The sequence below is a fragment of the Penicillium psychrosexuale genome (genome assembly GCF_028828465.1).
Source record: "Penicillium psychrosexuale strain IBT 29551 chromosome Unknown utg000003l, whole genome shotgun sequence".
NCBI lineage: Eukaryota > Fungi > Ascomycota > Eurotiomycetes > Eurotiales > Aspergillaceae > Penicillium > Penicillium psychrosexuale.
Window position 1 is genome coordinate 3,759,148 of NW_026643188.1, and position 14,203 is coordinate 3,773,350.

The following is a 14,203-nucleotide window of genomic DNA, read 5'->3' on the forward strand; positions in this document are numbered from 1 at the left end:
AAGAGGATGCATAAAGTCCACCGGGACCGGTTATAGTCCTTTTACATCATCGGTCCATCCCACCTACGCTTCTTTTCCCGGATTCATCCCTTGATCATTGAATTACATTACATATCTTCGCCTAAATCTGGAAGAATCTCACTTTATCTTTCCTGTCACTCTATCGCCTGGTATTGTATCTCTTCGGCCATGGCGTCCGATGGCCCCCTCTACATTGGATTCGATCTCTCAACGCAGCAATTGAAAGGATTAGTTGTCAACTCCGATCTTAAAGTGGTCCACGTTGCCAAATTTGACTTCGATGCCGACTCGCAAGGGTTCCCGATCAAAAAAGGCGTTCTGACCAATGAAGCCGAACATGAGGTGTTTGCCCCGGTCGCTTTGTGGCTGCAGGCATTGGACGGCGTACTAGAAAGTCTGCGCAAGCAGGGGCTCGATTTCCGCCGTGTGCAAGGAATTAGTGGTGCAGGACAGCAGCACGGAAGTGTATACTGGGGTCATAATGCGGAGTCGCTTCTCCGCAATCTAGATTCTAGCAAGTCCCTGGAGACACAGCTGGAAGGCGCTTTCTCCCACCCATACAGTCCCAATTGGCAAGACTCGAGCACCCAGAAAGAATGTGATGAGTTTGATGCAGCTCTCGGCAAGCCCGAAGATTTGGCACAAGCCACCGGAAGCAAAGCGCACCATGTAAGAGAAGCATTCGCAGTCTTTTAAGTATAGGCGGGGCAAGCGTGCTGACACTGTCGTTAGAGATTCACAGGTCCTCAAATCCTCCGCTTCACACGGAAATACCCCGAGATTTATGAGAAGACCTCGAGAATCTCATTGGTGTCATCTTTCTTGGCATCCCTTTTCCTAGGCCATGTAGCCCCATTCGATATCTCCGACGTGTGCGGGATGAATTTGTGGAACATTCAGAAAGGGGAGTACGACGAGCGCCTGATTCAGCTGTGCTCGGGTGTTTTTGGAGGCGATGATCTCAAAAAGAAGCTCGGCCAGGTGCCGGAAGATGGAGGCCTGCACCTGGGCCCGGTCCATCCATATTTCGTGGAGCGTTTCGGCTTTAGTCCCGATTGTACGGTTATTCCAGCAACTGGTGATAACCCGGCGACCATTCTTGCGCTGCCCCTACTGCCATCAGATGCAATGGTTTCGCTCGGCACATCTACTACCTTCCTCATGTCCACCCCCAGCTATAAACCAGATCCGGCCACCCACTTCTTCAACCACCCTACTACACCTGGCTTGTACATGTTCATGCTGTGCTATAAGAACGGTGGCCTGGCCCGTGAGCACGTCCGGGACGCTATCAATGAAAGCCTGAAGGATACCCCTGCCCAACCATGGGCCAACTTTGACAAGGTTGCGCTGCAGACTCCCCCATTGGGCCAACGGAGCCCAGCGGGCCTGATGAAGATGGGCCTGTTCTTCCCGCGACACGAGATTGTCCCGAACATCCGTAAGGGCCAATGGCGTTTTACATACGATGCCAACACCGGAGTTCTACAAGAGACGACCGATGGATGGAACTCACCGCAGGACGAAGCCCGCGCCATCGTCGAGAGCCAGTTTCTTTCACTGCGCTTGCGGTCTCGAGAGCTTACCCAGAGCCCAGGAGGTGGAATTCCCTCACAGCCACGCCGAGTTTATCTCGTTGGTGGAGGATCTAAGAATAAGGCAATTGCCAAAATTGCTGGCGAGATTCTCGGCGGTGTTGAGGGTGTATATTCGCTTGATGTTGGCGACAATGCCTGCGCCCTGGGTGCCGCATACAAGGCTGTTTGGGGTATCGAGCGAGAGCCCGGTCAAACATTTGAGAGCCTGATCGGGCAGCGATGGAACGAGGATGATTTCATTGAGAAAATTGCGGATGGGTATCAAAAGGGGTTGTTTGAACAGTACGGTCAGGCCGTCGAGGGCTTTGCGCAGATGGAAAAGCAGGTTTTGCAGCAAGAGGCTGACAAGGCCAATGCAGGTGCAAATTGAAGCTAATATAGACATAAAAAAAATCGGAGTATAATTCATTTAGCATCAGTTTAGCTATTTTCAAGCCTCAGATAGCAAGGGAAATAGTACATATAGTACGATTTTCTAACAACAAAGCTCCGGCCCAAAAACAACTTAGTGCAAGCCCCTTGCCCTATTTAGGAAAACACCAAGAACATCATATTTCAATCAAAATCTCCATATCTCTACTCGAAATACGTTGGACATTGGATTTGAAGACCTGCCACTCTCTTGGCAAGCGAAGGCGGAACTTGGTGCACGGGACCGATTACGATATCCAGTTTGAATGTCTGCAGGTGATATCTCCTCCACCGAAAACAATTTTTAAAACAACACACACCTCCCCTACGTTTTGATTTCCCTCTCTCCTTTCCACACCTTGAAGGGAGACTGGAAGATGGAAGAACAGGTGAGTCTCCCAATTTTGTTGAGCGCCCTCAAAAACCAAAAAAAAATTCCAATACCCCAACACCGCCCCTCCCCCGCCGTTTCAAACAACTTCTCCGATACCTTTCCCTCAACTCAAGACACAAGATCATTGACACATCCCAGGTAGCAAATGCAATTGAGATCGCCTGGAATCCATCCTCCGACCCAGCCCTAAAATCGCAAGCTTACGAATACCTCAACCAACTCCGCTCTGACCCCTCCGGATGGCAGGTTTGCCTCTCTCTCTTCACCAAAACCCCACAACAGCCCGAAGTCGTACGGCATGTCAGTCTGGAGATTGTCAATAGTGCTGCCCAGGTCGGTTTGATCGATCCGGCCTCGCTCGGTGTCGTTCGAGATAGTGTGCTAGCCTACATTCGCCAGGTCTACGGCCCGGAGGCCACTGCCACCCCCGATCCTCCTTACATCCAGAATAAAATTGCACAGACCGTTACTTTCCTCTTCTCCTCCCTCTATGCGAACGGCTGGGAGACTTGTATTGACGATCTACTGAGCCTGACCAACAAATCCGCGGGCCGGGATAACCAAATCGGCGTTGTTTTTTACCTGCGTGTGCTGAGTTCAATTCACGAGGAGATTGGCGATGTGCTGGTCTCTAGATCCCGCGGGGAACAGGATAAGGCGAATGCGCTGAAGGACCTGATCCGTGAGCGGGACATGCAGAAAATTGCCAACTCCTGGCAGGAGATTTTGGCGGTCTGGCGGGAAGGTGATGATGTGATTGTCGAGATGTGCTTGAAGGCGGTTGGTAGCTGGGTCAGCTGGATCGATATTGGTCTTGTCGTGAACCAAACCATGTTAGACCTGCTGTTCCAGCAGCTTGGACGGGCCGAGAAACAGGAGCTTCGGGAGGGAGAACAGCGGGTGCGTGATGCGGCCGTGGACGTCTTCACCGAAATCATTGGCAAGAAGATGAAACCTTCAGACAAAATTGAGATGATCGCTTTCTTGAACCTCGACTCCATCATCACGCAACTGTCTAACAGCCCTCCACTACGGGAGAGCCGATTCACATCCAAGTACGATACTGATTTGGCAGAGACGGTTGCCAAGCTTGTCAACAACACAGTCGTGGATATTGTGCGGGTATTGGATAATGATGCTGGTCCCGTCAAGGAGCAGGCAGAAAACCTTCTGCAGGTCTTCCTGCCTCACATTCTGCGATTCTTCTCAGACGAGTACGACGAAGTCTGTTCGACTGTTATTCCTTGCGTCAACGATATGCTCACCTACGTCCGGAAACTGGCAAAGGCGAACCCATCCTTCGAGCAGCGAAACAAGTCCATCCTGCTTCCGATTTTGAAGGCAATCATTGCAAAAATGCGGTACGACGAGACCTCCAACTGGGGCGAGGAGGACGAGCAGACAGATGAGGCAGAGTTCCAAGACCTGCGCAAAAGACTAGGTGTTTTGCAGCAAATCATCGCATCGGCTGATGAGCAGCTTTTCATCGATGCGATCTCAGAGGTGGTAGGAACAACTTTCCAAAAACTGCGGGCATCCGGTGGGCAGCTCGACTGGCGTGACCTAGATCTCGCTTTGCACGAGATGTTCTTGTTTGGCGATCTGGCCGTCAGGGGTGGCAGTCTCTACTTGAAGGGCGCCCCTACTAACATGGCTGCGAACCGTCTCATCGAGATGATGCTTGCGATGGTAGAGTCCGATATCCGATCATTCACCCACCCGGCGACCCAACTTCAATACATGGAGATATGTGTTCGCTATAGCTCATTCTTCACTCACCATACTCATCTCATCCCCGGAGTTCTGGAGAGCTTCCTCCAGCTTGTGCACCACCCTGTTCGAAAAGTCAAGACTCGTTCGTGGTATCTGTTCCAGCGGTTAGCTAGACAGCTGCGCAGCCAAATTGGGAACGTAGCACAAACTGTTGTGGAGGCATTGAGTGACTTGTTGGTTATCCAGGCCGAGGTGCCTTCAGAGGGCGATGACGCTGATGAGATGTCTTCCGAGGACCACGAGGGCTCCGCGGACGCCGTGTTCAATAGTCAGCTGTACCTTTTCGAGTCAGTTGGAATCATTTCCTCGACCCCTAGTGTCAGCGCAGATAAGCAGGTTCTCTACGCCCAGTCGGTAATGAACCCTGTCTTCAACGATATGGAACGTAACCTCGAAGCGGCCAAGGCCAATGACGAACGTGCTTTGCTGCAGATTCACCACGATATCATGGCCCTAGGAACCCTCGCCCGTGGTTACTCGGATTGGCAGCCTGGTACCAGCTCACCCGCTGCTCTGCCGGTGCCTGAGGTCTCGGCGGCTTTCGCCCAGGTTGCTGAAGCGACCTTGGTTGCGCTTGAGTCTCTCAGTTCTTCATTCAATATCCGAACTGCTGCTCGCTTTGCGTTCTCGCGGCTCATTGGTGTTCTGGGCGCGCAGATTCTCCCTCAACTGCCCCGATGGATCGATGGACTCTTGACTCAGACTTCGTCACGAGACGAGATGGCCCTGTTCCTCCGCCTTTTAGATCAGGTCATCTTTGGATTCAAGGGTGAGATATATAGTATCCTCGACACTCTTCTGACTCCCTTCTTGCAGAGAGTCTTCTCTGGCATTGCCGATCCGACAACCGGCACTGATGACGAGATCCAGCTTGCCGAGTTGAAGCGAGAGTACCTGAACTTCTTGCTGGCTGTACTGAACAATGATTTGGGAACTGTAATCATAAGCGAAAGGAACCAGCCCATCTTCGAGACCGTGATCACCACCATCGAACACTTCGCGAAAGATATCGACGATTTTACAACCGCCAAGATGGCGTTCTCTGTCTTGGGCCGTATGGCAAGCTGCTGGGGCGGACCTGATATTGCCCCTACCCCTGCCAATGGCACCGCGCCTGCCCAAGCCGCACTCCCCGGCTTTGGTGGATTCATGATCACCCGGTTCTCGCCTTTGTGCTGGGCACTGCCCACGACACCATCCTTCAACTCCAAAGATGCACAAGCTAAGCAGGTCCTTGCCGAGGCCGGCGCTTTGCAACGCACTATCTACTCCAAGACAGGCATGGAATATGCGGAATACTTGCGCAGCCAGGAATTGCCCGGCATGGGCATGGGGGCCGACCTCATCGAAGAGTTCCTGACCGCTATGAACCAGCTGGACGTGAAAGGGTTCCGGCAATTCTTCCCGGTATGTGCTAATGCCTTAATACTCCCAACGCTTTCGATCTAGGTGGCATATAACTAATTCATATGAAACTGCCAACAGTCATTCATCCAACGATTGAGCGCATGAAGTTTCCTTTTCTCCTCTCTATCTGCTTTCTAGATTCCCCCATCCATTTTCCATATTTACGTTTTGACGCGACGAGGTGACGTCTGTCCTCATGTCGCCCTGTGACTTCGATCTTCTATACCATCTACATCATCCCATCCAAGCATCCCGATCCCGATACCATACTTGCCCAACTTGAACCCCAAGAATAGTGCTGGATCAAACTCTCGGGGGCAAATCAGAAAGAACAAAAAGAATTCACCTGATTTTCAAAAGTTCCGAGTATATAGCTTGCTTCTTGCTTTTCATTGATCTCTTTTGCTCATGGTGCATTCGCATTGTGGTGTTCATTTGTATCCCCCGACAACCACTCCACGGCGTATCCTTTTTATCTGCCCCCCCTCTCTCTTGTCGGCTTTATAGGATAAGACCGAAATGGGCTTATTTTTCTCGTGTCTTGTGTTGAATCTCTTTCAACTTTAATGGTGTGAACTGGAGTAGGTAGATCATGAAATGAAGTGGTAGAGTTGCCTCAATAAGGTCAACAGAGTATTGACTACAAGAAGCTTAGAATGGTTTGCTACGTACAATATAGTAATCTGATCTGTTTCCAACCTTGAAGACAAGTCACTATTCGGTCATATCCGCTACAATCCTGCTACTCCCCACGATGTGACCCTTCTTTTGGTTCTACCTACTACCCTGGGGGCCAAAAAGTATGATATACTCAGAAAATGTGCTGCCTATTAAGAAATGTAACCCTAGGGTAAGCCACAATATAAACGGATGGCGATCTAGGGCCAGTCTCTTGTTATACAAGGCAGACATATCCACGAGGCTAGTAGCTCTATGCTGTATCTGAGACGCAGGATCTGAGGGATTTTCCGCTAGACGTCAATCACCTTCCGATTTATTATGTACTCCACACTCCGTACAAGCATCTGCATTAGGAGCAGAATTTGATTCTGGACTGGCTTTTGTATTAGTATAGTGCACATGACTATATTTGTGGTTTACCACATCAAAACTTGAATACCTGAGACTTGAGAAGTGCAGGTGGAGTCGGCATTAATCTTGCATCCTTGTGTGAAGAATTCTTTAGGGTTAGCGATTGAACAACCCCAATTGTTTGGTATAATTAGAGATTGACTAAAGTTCTCGACAGATGGGACGACCGAAGAGATAGATTTGTAAATCTAGGGCTACCTATAACGTAATATAGAGTAGAAAATCGCTTGAGAAGTTGCATAGTTATCCATTCCATGCATGCCCTATCCCAAGCCCAATATCTCATGCAGCTAGCAAAAATCCCTCAAAAACAGCTTCGAAGTTGGTAAACTGATTTATATCCCTGTCTAGACCCACTGGGTGCCATTTTTCTCATCTGTTATTCATCTCCCCTTCATTCAAGAGATCTAAACTCCCAAACCCGTCAGTATAAAAACGACAGAGACTTCCGGTTTCAAATATTCAAGCAATGCCTACTTTGGTTGATCGCATACTCGAAATAGCTCGTTTCTGTTGCCTATCTGGTCTCATTATTTTCAACGGCCTCTACTGCTATGTTGTTTCCGAAGAGTGTGCTGATCACAGCACTTTGCTATCTTTCAACTTCATCGCAGGCCTCTACCTTGCCTTCATCTATCCAAGGGCAGCCAGTGCCAGACAAGTGGTTCCAAATCTCTCTCAATGAGAGCACTTCTGGGAATACCAGCCTCAGTACAAGGGACATCGACAATGCTCTTGTGGAACGAACTCCTATCCAGGTCTGCGAGCGTATCATTACCGCGACCGCTGCCTGCACTGTGATCGCAGGTTATGTGATTTCATTTTGCAAGTCGATGGGAGCCACAATCAAGGAGCTCTCCAATCAGGGCAACTGCAATCTCATGCGTGGCAGCTATCAGAACCTCAGATGGACATACCAATCTTCCGGCCGAAACTGCGATACTACAGCACAGCAGGCAACCATTTCTGGCGCCATCAAGAAATACATGACCAACGTGGAACACAACAAAATCTGCGGCACTTGCCTTTCTTCCTTGTGTTTCTTCCATGGAACTTCTGTCATGTTTGAGCTATGGAAAATACTGTGATGCTTAGGCCTCATGTGATAGTATTCCCTGCCAGCTTCGCGATATTTGTCTCTAGTTATACATCCCTGGTTATATATTGAAAATCCGGCTGCACATTCTAAGCCTTTTCCCGCTTTGTTTCGCCATCTAGTTATGAAACCGAGAAAGGAGAGAAAATGCCAAGAGACATCAAAGACCACCAAAAAGACACGATAAGGCCGCTTATGCCGCCGACTACCCTTGTAGTTTCCACAAGATAGAAGGTTTCTTCCTCTTTCAAGTGCCCTATAGTTATCGGGAAAACTCCGTACAATCACTCGTGCTCTTGGCAGTGTGTACCTTATTAATCATTGGGATAAAAATAGCATCAGTTATCGTGCTAGTGGTTGTCAAAAACTGTCTAAATCTTCTTTAGCCTTCCAACATTCACATCCATCAAAGTCTTCGAATACATTGACGTTTCATGGCTCAGAATTGCTTGACCGGCGCTTGCCTCTGCAAGAACATAGCATACCGTATTATGTTGCCCGCGTCAGAATCACCCCCTAAGGTATAGATTATCTCCAACTTGCCCAATCAGCAAATCCCATTCGCTTACTGACAATCTCGCTAGGTGATCATCTGTCACTGCACCAATTGCAAACGCTATACGGGCTCCAGCTTCTCTGCCAATATCATCGTGCCACAATCTAGTTTGCAGTACATCAAGGGGTCACCCAAGTTATATTCGGATCGTAGCAACAAGGACACGCAGGTATTGCGCGAGTTCTGCCCTGATTGCGGTACGCCATTCACATCACGATCAAGCGATGATCAAGAAGTCATTGCGGTGAAGTCGGGGACACTCGATGAAGAACACCGACTTAACTGTGCGAAGTTGGAAATGGAAATCTACTACCATCGAAAGGATAAATGGGTGGACGATATGGGGAATGAGGATGTTCAGAGGATCAATGGTAGCATGGGCGAACCTCTTGAATAGCCATCAGAACAACCACTCCAATAACTGCTTTAACAACTACTTCAACAACTTCAACAACTAATTTAACAACTGCTCCAAAAACTGCTCTATCATTATGAAGGGATTGCAAGTTCCAACATATAAATAGGTATGACATGAAATACACTTTTTTTTCTGAGTATGTAAAGTGTCACGATCTACGATAGATCGCTATCATACGCTTCATGTTTGCTTGCTTGCTCGTTTGCTTGCTCACTTACTGTTGGTATGCACTCTTCTCTCTTTGTAAACATGGTCATTTAACGCGCGAGCCTGGCTGATTGGGGTAGTATAAATACCCATCCTGCCCCACCCCTAGGCTTCTTCTGTCATCAGCCCTCATTCGAAATATAGCTACGAGTCTGCGATAAGTGTCGATCCAAACTCCGTATACCAATTCTTGGCCTACCAGAAAAAGTGGGCTGGGGCTTCTGATACGTCCATCACTACGGACAGCCACACGTGGTGGTTTATTCATCTTCATTGCGGTATAAAGGTATGAAATGGAAATTTATAAGAATCTTGGGATTTACTGCTAATTTTGCGAGTCAACCTATCCTATATATAGTGAGTGCGGTTCCAGTGTCGAGCTAAACTCCGGACGTGAAGTTCGACGAGTCTTGAGTCTTGATACCGACAATCTCGATGAGACAGCTGGCGACGAAAGCAACAGTGCGCAAGGCTTTGAGCAACGACTCCACTTCAATTATCTCACAGGTGAACTTCTCGTGGATAGAAATCCTCCAGGGAGGTTGCCAGCTCGCTTTGCGAACAATCCTCTCTACCAACGCCTCTTCGGAGCGGTAATTCTACCTAAAATCTTCATAATATTTAGAAGGTCAATATCAATATAGGTTCAGATGACAGCGCCAATGCACTTGAAGCCATCAATGCAAGGATTCATGTTCATAGGGTCATCGGGCCCGGTTATCCCGTCCCGGCGCCATTTACAACAATTATTTTCACTGGGCAAAATACCTTTGCCAGGATGATGTGAAATGCATAGAGGTTGATCAGTCAGGTTACCGCTATCCTATTCTACGATTTCTGAAACCCGATGCTATTAGACGACTAGTTGGTTATACGGTACCACAAAGAACCCGTGGGCCAGTTTAAACATACGAGGAACAAAATACAGAGCTAAGACGTGGGATGAAGGAACAGGAGAATACTATCCATAACCTTATACTCTCAAGTCGATCTCTAAAAATGGGATTCCCGGTTTACCATTCACCCAATGGACTCCATGGGTCAAGAGATGTGTGATGAGGTTCATCGAACATTCTGAACTTAGCAAAGAGGGTGAATCCTTCACGACGGGGGTATCTTTATAACCAATATTCTCCTTCGTCGGAGAAGGATGACTACGAAGGGACATAGCGCGCAGGGTCGTTTTCACCAGATTGGGGCCTTGATGCCTAGATTCTGGCGTTATTTTAAACCGCTTGTAGGCATCCATCTACAGTGTATTGTAAATGATGCCGGGATCAACCAGGCCCGATGATTCCATGATCATGAAGCATTTGGCACCATGCAAATTTAATTATCTCAACTTTTCAGTCGTTTACTAGCTCTCTCCGTCATGTAACTAATATGTGATAGCTTAAATAATTGCGTTCTGGCGATTGGGTTCTGATCGAACGTCGGGGATTGTTGTACCTCTCGCTTTAAATGAGTAAGAGTAGGACTGATGACTCGAATATCCATGTTTGTTTACCCAGTTTCTGCTATACTGAACAATGAACAATGAACAATAACCTGTATTACATTATCATTGAGTTTTAATATAGACGGAGCAACCATCTCCAGTCTATAGTTAGCTCCTTATTCAGTGTAAATAGTGAGTTATCCTTACTCTTCTGCCAGGCCAAATTCGGGCATTAAGGCCTCAATCGGCAAAACGACCCCTGCGCGCAGTAAGATAGAGGAAGGAAGAAGAAGCAGCTGGCCGCTCTGCAAATGGTAAACAGCAAATAAGCATCATGATGATCCATAGATAATTGTGTACTTAGCCCGATTAGACGCCGATAACAAATTAGGATCGGAACTTCTATACTTAAATGATAACTTCTTTTTTAACGAAGACTATCTCCTCTTTCTCCCTTTTCTTTTACAACTTCTTGGATCTATCTCACTTAAGCCTACTTTTGATCAACGCTACCCAACTAATATGTTATAATGCCATTCGCTTCGATCCGCCAGCCATTCAAAAAGGGCTTGGTATTTTTAGCCACAAACTGGCGCCTCCACCTTAACGTCTCGCTATGGCTAATGATTATGATGCATTATCAAGATGGACAAAAAATAGCGCGCTTGGAAAGAAATGCTGTTATGTCCGAGGAAACCAACACCGACTAGAAGCCACTTTGGAGAGTTGGTCAGAGGACACCGATGAGGATAGCTAAGGTGGCTTGGATGGAGGATCTGGTGGTTTTCTTTATAAAGACTTTCGGTTTCGTCGAATAGCATTGAGGGCGGGGAAATAATATGCTTTACGAACTACGTATGAATTAACAGCCTGTCGATAATGGGGTTGTCCTAGCCGACTCTCACAAGATCCAGTTCTCTCCATACTTCGGGGCTCAAGGGCGCATGTTCATTTTAGGTGTTGCTGCAGTTGAACAAAGAATACACTGAATTGAATAGGAGAATCTTCTAGAACAACATAAAATTTGAATGATCCCTTCTCGGATTCTATCATTTATTTTGCCAAGAGAATGAAGCGGTCTCTTGCTCCAGTCCCTCGAATAGTACATGTAAACGGTGGACCTGTGAATTACCATATCGGGTTAGTTTTGCCTCAACATGCAAAACATTCACTAGGAACTATTTTCACCTTTAATATGCACATAAACGATAGGGACTAACACTACCGTCAACAGCTGTTGACTTCCTATTTACTCAACGTTTTTCGAGTTTGTCGTATGTAATAGTCAACACACGTACAGGATCATCCAACCTACCTAATTTCCACAATAACATTTCTCGAAGGGCATCCGTTTCCTCACTCTACTATGACGAGAGCTCAGATACGTTGAATCGGCCTCTAACGCCATCGAGAATAAGCGGCCTCTCAATTCTTCAACGCCGCCGCACTTAATTACGTTTGCCTGTCTTGTTCTGGTCTAAACTCAGGCTTTTTTTCTGATCAACCTACGATATGCTGGGTTAGGGAGCTACATTTATCGCTCCTAGGATCATGCTCACGGCCTCTGGGAGCTCAATGTCCTCCGGGAACTGTTGTGACGGGTCGTGGAAGCGAGACAGATTGTTCCTGGGCTCTCTACCTTGGATCCTGGAGCCACGCCCGTCCGTTCACGAGAGCGTTAATTACTTCGGGGAGCAATTGTTTTGCTGCCCGCAATTATTGCCTGCGTTTCAGATCCCACTTATTATCTCGAAGACCCACGTTCCTAGGATCATATCCGGCCCTAGGATCCATAGCATGGCTCCTAGGCACACTCTTGGTCGCTCCCAGGAGTCAGACTCATAGTTCCCAGATGACCTACAGCTCCTGGGAGTGAACTGGACAGCCCTGGGAACTAGAGTGTGTCCCCTGCCAGGTTTGCCTAGCGGCCGCCACAGCTCCAGCTCACGCTCTAGTTTTAAAACGGAGATGACGGTAGGAACAATATGGCCGGAAGCAGACGGAAATTGCCAACACAAGGTTTTTATGCGGCCGAACAACTCCAATGTAGGCATATGCACGTATCTATGTATATATCTACTGTACAGTTATGCAGTTGCGCATTCGGTTGTAAAACCAGGAATAAAGAGAGAGAGAGAAAATAAAGGGAACCAATTTGAACATGTGTGATACAAGAAAAGGTACCCAATCAATCCTCATCATCCTCTTCCTCTTCGATCTCGTTCTCGTCGGAAATAAACATACGCTGAAAAATAGGCCGAGTGCCATCCCCGTCCTCCCCCGCCCAATTTTCCTTTTCAACGTCAGTAAGTGCAGCTAAAGTCGCACCCCGAGACTCTAATAAGTCGACCATATCCTGATCGCCCTTCATTTTAGCAGTGTAGAGTCCAGCATGTCCGTACTGTAAAACATTTAATCCTCCATCAAGAAGAAGTCTCACCATAGACTCATCCTTGTGTAGTACAGCTAGCTTCAACGCTGTTGCTTGTGGCCCTACACCATATTTGAGCAATATAGGGATAATATCCCGTCGATCATCTTTCACAGCACGATATAACGGTGAAGGGGTATACAGCTCTGGATCAGTATCAGTACCACGCTGAAGCAGTAACTTTATAAGCTCCAGATTCCCAAACTGCACCGCAGTAAAGAGGGGCGGGTAATCAACCTCCTTACTATGCCACCAGTTGCGAGTATATTGAGTACGCCTCCCACATTCAAAGTTGGCCTGTGCACCAAAGTCTAGCAAGATAGCCACAATTTTGGTATGGCCACCCTGAATTGCCACCACTAGAGCGTGCTGGATATTCACAACGCTTGGGATACTGTATCCCTGCTGGAAAAGTGGGTGGGTAAAAATATCCGTGGGGTCCCATCTTTCTCGTGTTCTCCTTAGCACAGTGTCTTCTTCTTCTTCGTACATCTTTGGAGCCTTATCTTCCGTTGCTTCTATTACTGCCAGGGATGCTTGAGGCTGGTTGCGGGCAGCATTTAGCCCGTCTAGCAAATTTTGAACTTGTAAAAAGAGGTTCCGCTCGGCGAGAAAAGAGAGCGCGGCTCCATGCCTATAGTGGGCGTGAAAGTAATACAGAAACTTGATAAGTGTTTCGTATAGATGACGATTAGTCCGGATGAAGGCGTAAATGTCCCTTTGGTGGCAAAAGCATGATGTGATGGTCCATAGGATCTCAGTGGGTAGTTGGACGAGCGCCATTACGGGAAGATGGATTCAATTTCACAAGTGCATGTATGTACAGGGGAAGTTGAAAATATGTGGAAGCGTATATGGACTTGGCTCAAGAGGCTCTAAGCCGTATGTGGTTAGCATGAAAAGCGATGTTGATTTAGTCCGCCGTCCGTGCGAAGGGGTGGTACGACATCTAACAAATCTCCATTGTGACGTGCCAGGTCTTGCAAGATGGAAGAGTGCATTGAATTCAGAATAACTAAGATAGGGGAGAAAGAAGAAGCAAGTTGCAAAGTGGGAGACAGCTATGTAGTTCTTATAGCTATGTCCTGACCGCTTTGTACCAAACCATGCAAACTTCGAACCATCTAGCTAATGCAAACAAGCAAACAAGCAACAAGCAACGTTGGATCGTAACATCCATCTCTTAACTAGTCCACGCTAGTTCGTTTTTTGACTGCAGGGGGACTTGAGGTATTATAATTTATGGAGGCATTCTAAAAACACTAAGCATTTGCCATACCTTGTTAAATTTGCTAGGAAATGAGAAGTATTACTTTGATAGGTTGATTCGGAGCATGAATCGTCGAGTTGAGGCAGTAATC

General features: G+C 47.5%; 5 protein-coding genes across 5 annotated transcripts; 4 read left to right on the plus strand and 1 right to left on the minus strand.

The window, feature by feature from the left end:
- Nucleotides 1-189: 189 nt before the first annotated feature.
- N7518_005289 (xylulokinase) lies at nucleotides 190-1,989 on the plus strand (the record flags this gene model as incomplete). The annotated part of the gene is made up of 2 exons (XM_057186216.1): nucleotides 190-690; nucleotides 754-1,989. 2 exons carry the CDS (start codon nucleotides 190-192, stop codon nucleotides 1,987-1,989), a joined length of 1,737 nt encoding a protein of 578 aa, XP_057042986.1.
- A 418-nt stretch (nucleotides 1,990-2,407) lies between these two features.
- On the plus strand, nucleotides 2,408-5,709 carry N7518_005290 (Ran GTPase-binding protein LOS1; the record flags this gene model as incomplete). The annotated part of the gene is made up of 3 exons (XM_057186217.1): nucleotides 2,408-2,419; nucleotides 2,563-5,604; nucleotides 5,683-5,709. 3 exons carry the CDS (start codon nucleotides 2,408-2,410, stop codon nucleotides 5,707-5,709), a joined length of 3,081 nt encoding a protein of 1,026 aa, XP_057042987.1.
- Nucleotides 5,710-7,250: 1,541 nt separating this feature from the next.
- On the plus strand, nucleotides 7,251-7,784 carry N7518_005291 (uncharacterized protein; the record flags this gene model as incomplete). Its single annotated transcript, XM_057186218.1, has 1 exon — nucleotides 7,251-7,784. One exon carries the CDS (start codon nucleotides 7,251-7,253, stop codon nucleotides 7,782-7,784), a length of 534 nt encoding a protein of 177 aa, XP_057042988.1.
- Nucleotides 7,785-8,283: 499 nt separating this feature from the next.
- Nucleotides 8,284-8,745, plus strand: N7518_005292 (GFA family protein; the record flags this gene model as incomplete). The annotated part of the gene is made up of 2 exons (XM_057186219.1): nucleotides 8,284-8,313; nucleotides 8,377-8,745. 2 exons carry the CDS (start codon nucleotides 8,284-8,286, stop codon nucleotides 8,743-8,745), a joined length of 399 nt encoding a protein of 132 aa, XP_057042989.1.
- A 3,854-nt stretch (nucleotides 8,746-12,599) lies between these two features.
- Nucleotides 12,600-13,625, minus strand: N7518_005293 (ankyrin repeat domain-containing protein; the record flags this gene model as incomplete). The annotated part of the gene is made up of 1 exon (XM_057186220.1): nucleotides 12,600-13,625. The coding sequence occupies one exon, from the start codon at nucleotides 13,623-13,625 to the stop codon at nucleotides 12,600-12,602; it is 1,026 nt and encodes a 341-aa protein (XP_057042990.1).
- Nucleotides 13,626-14,203: the final 578 nt, after the last annotated feature.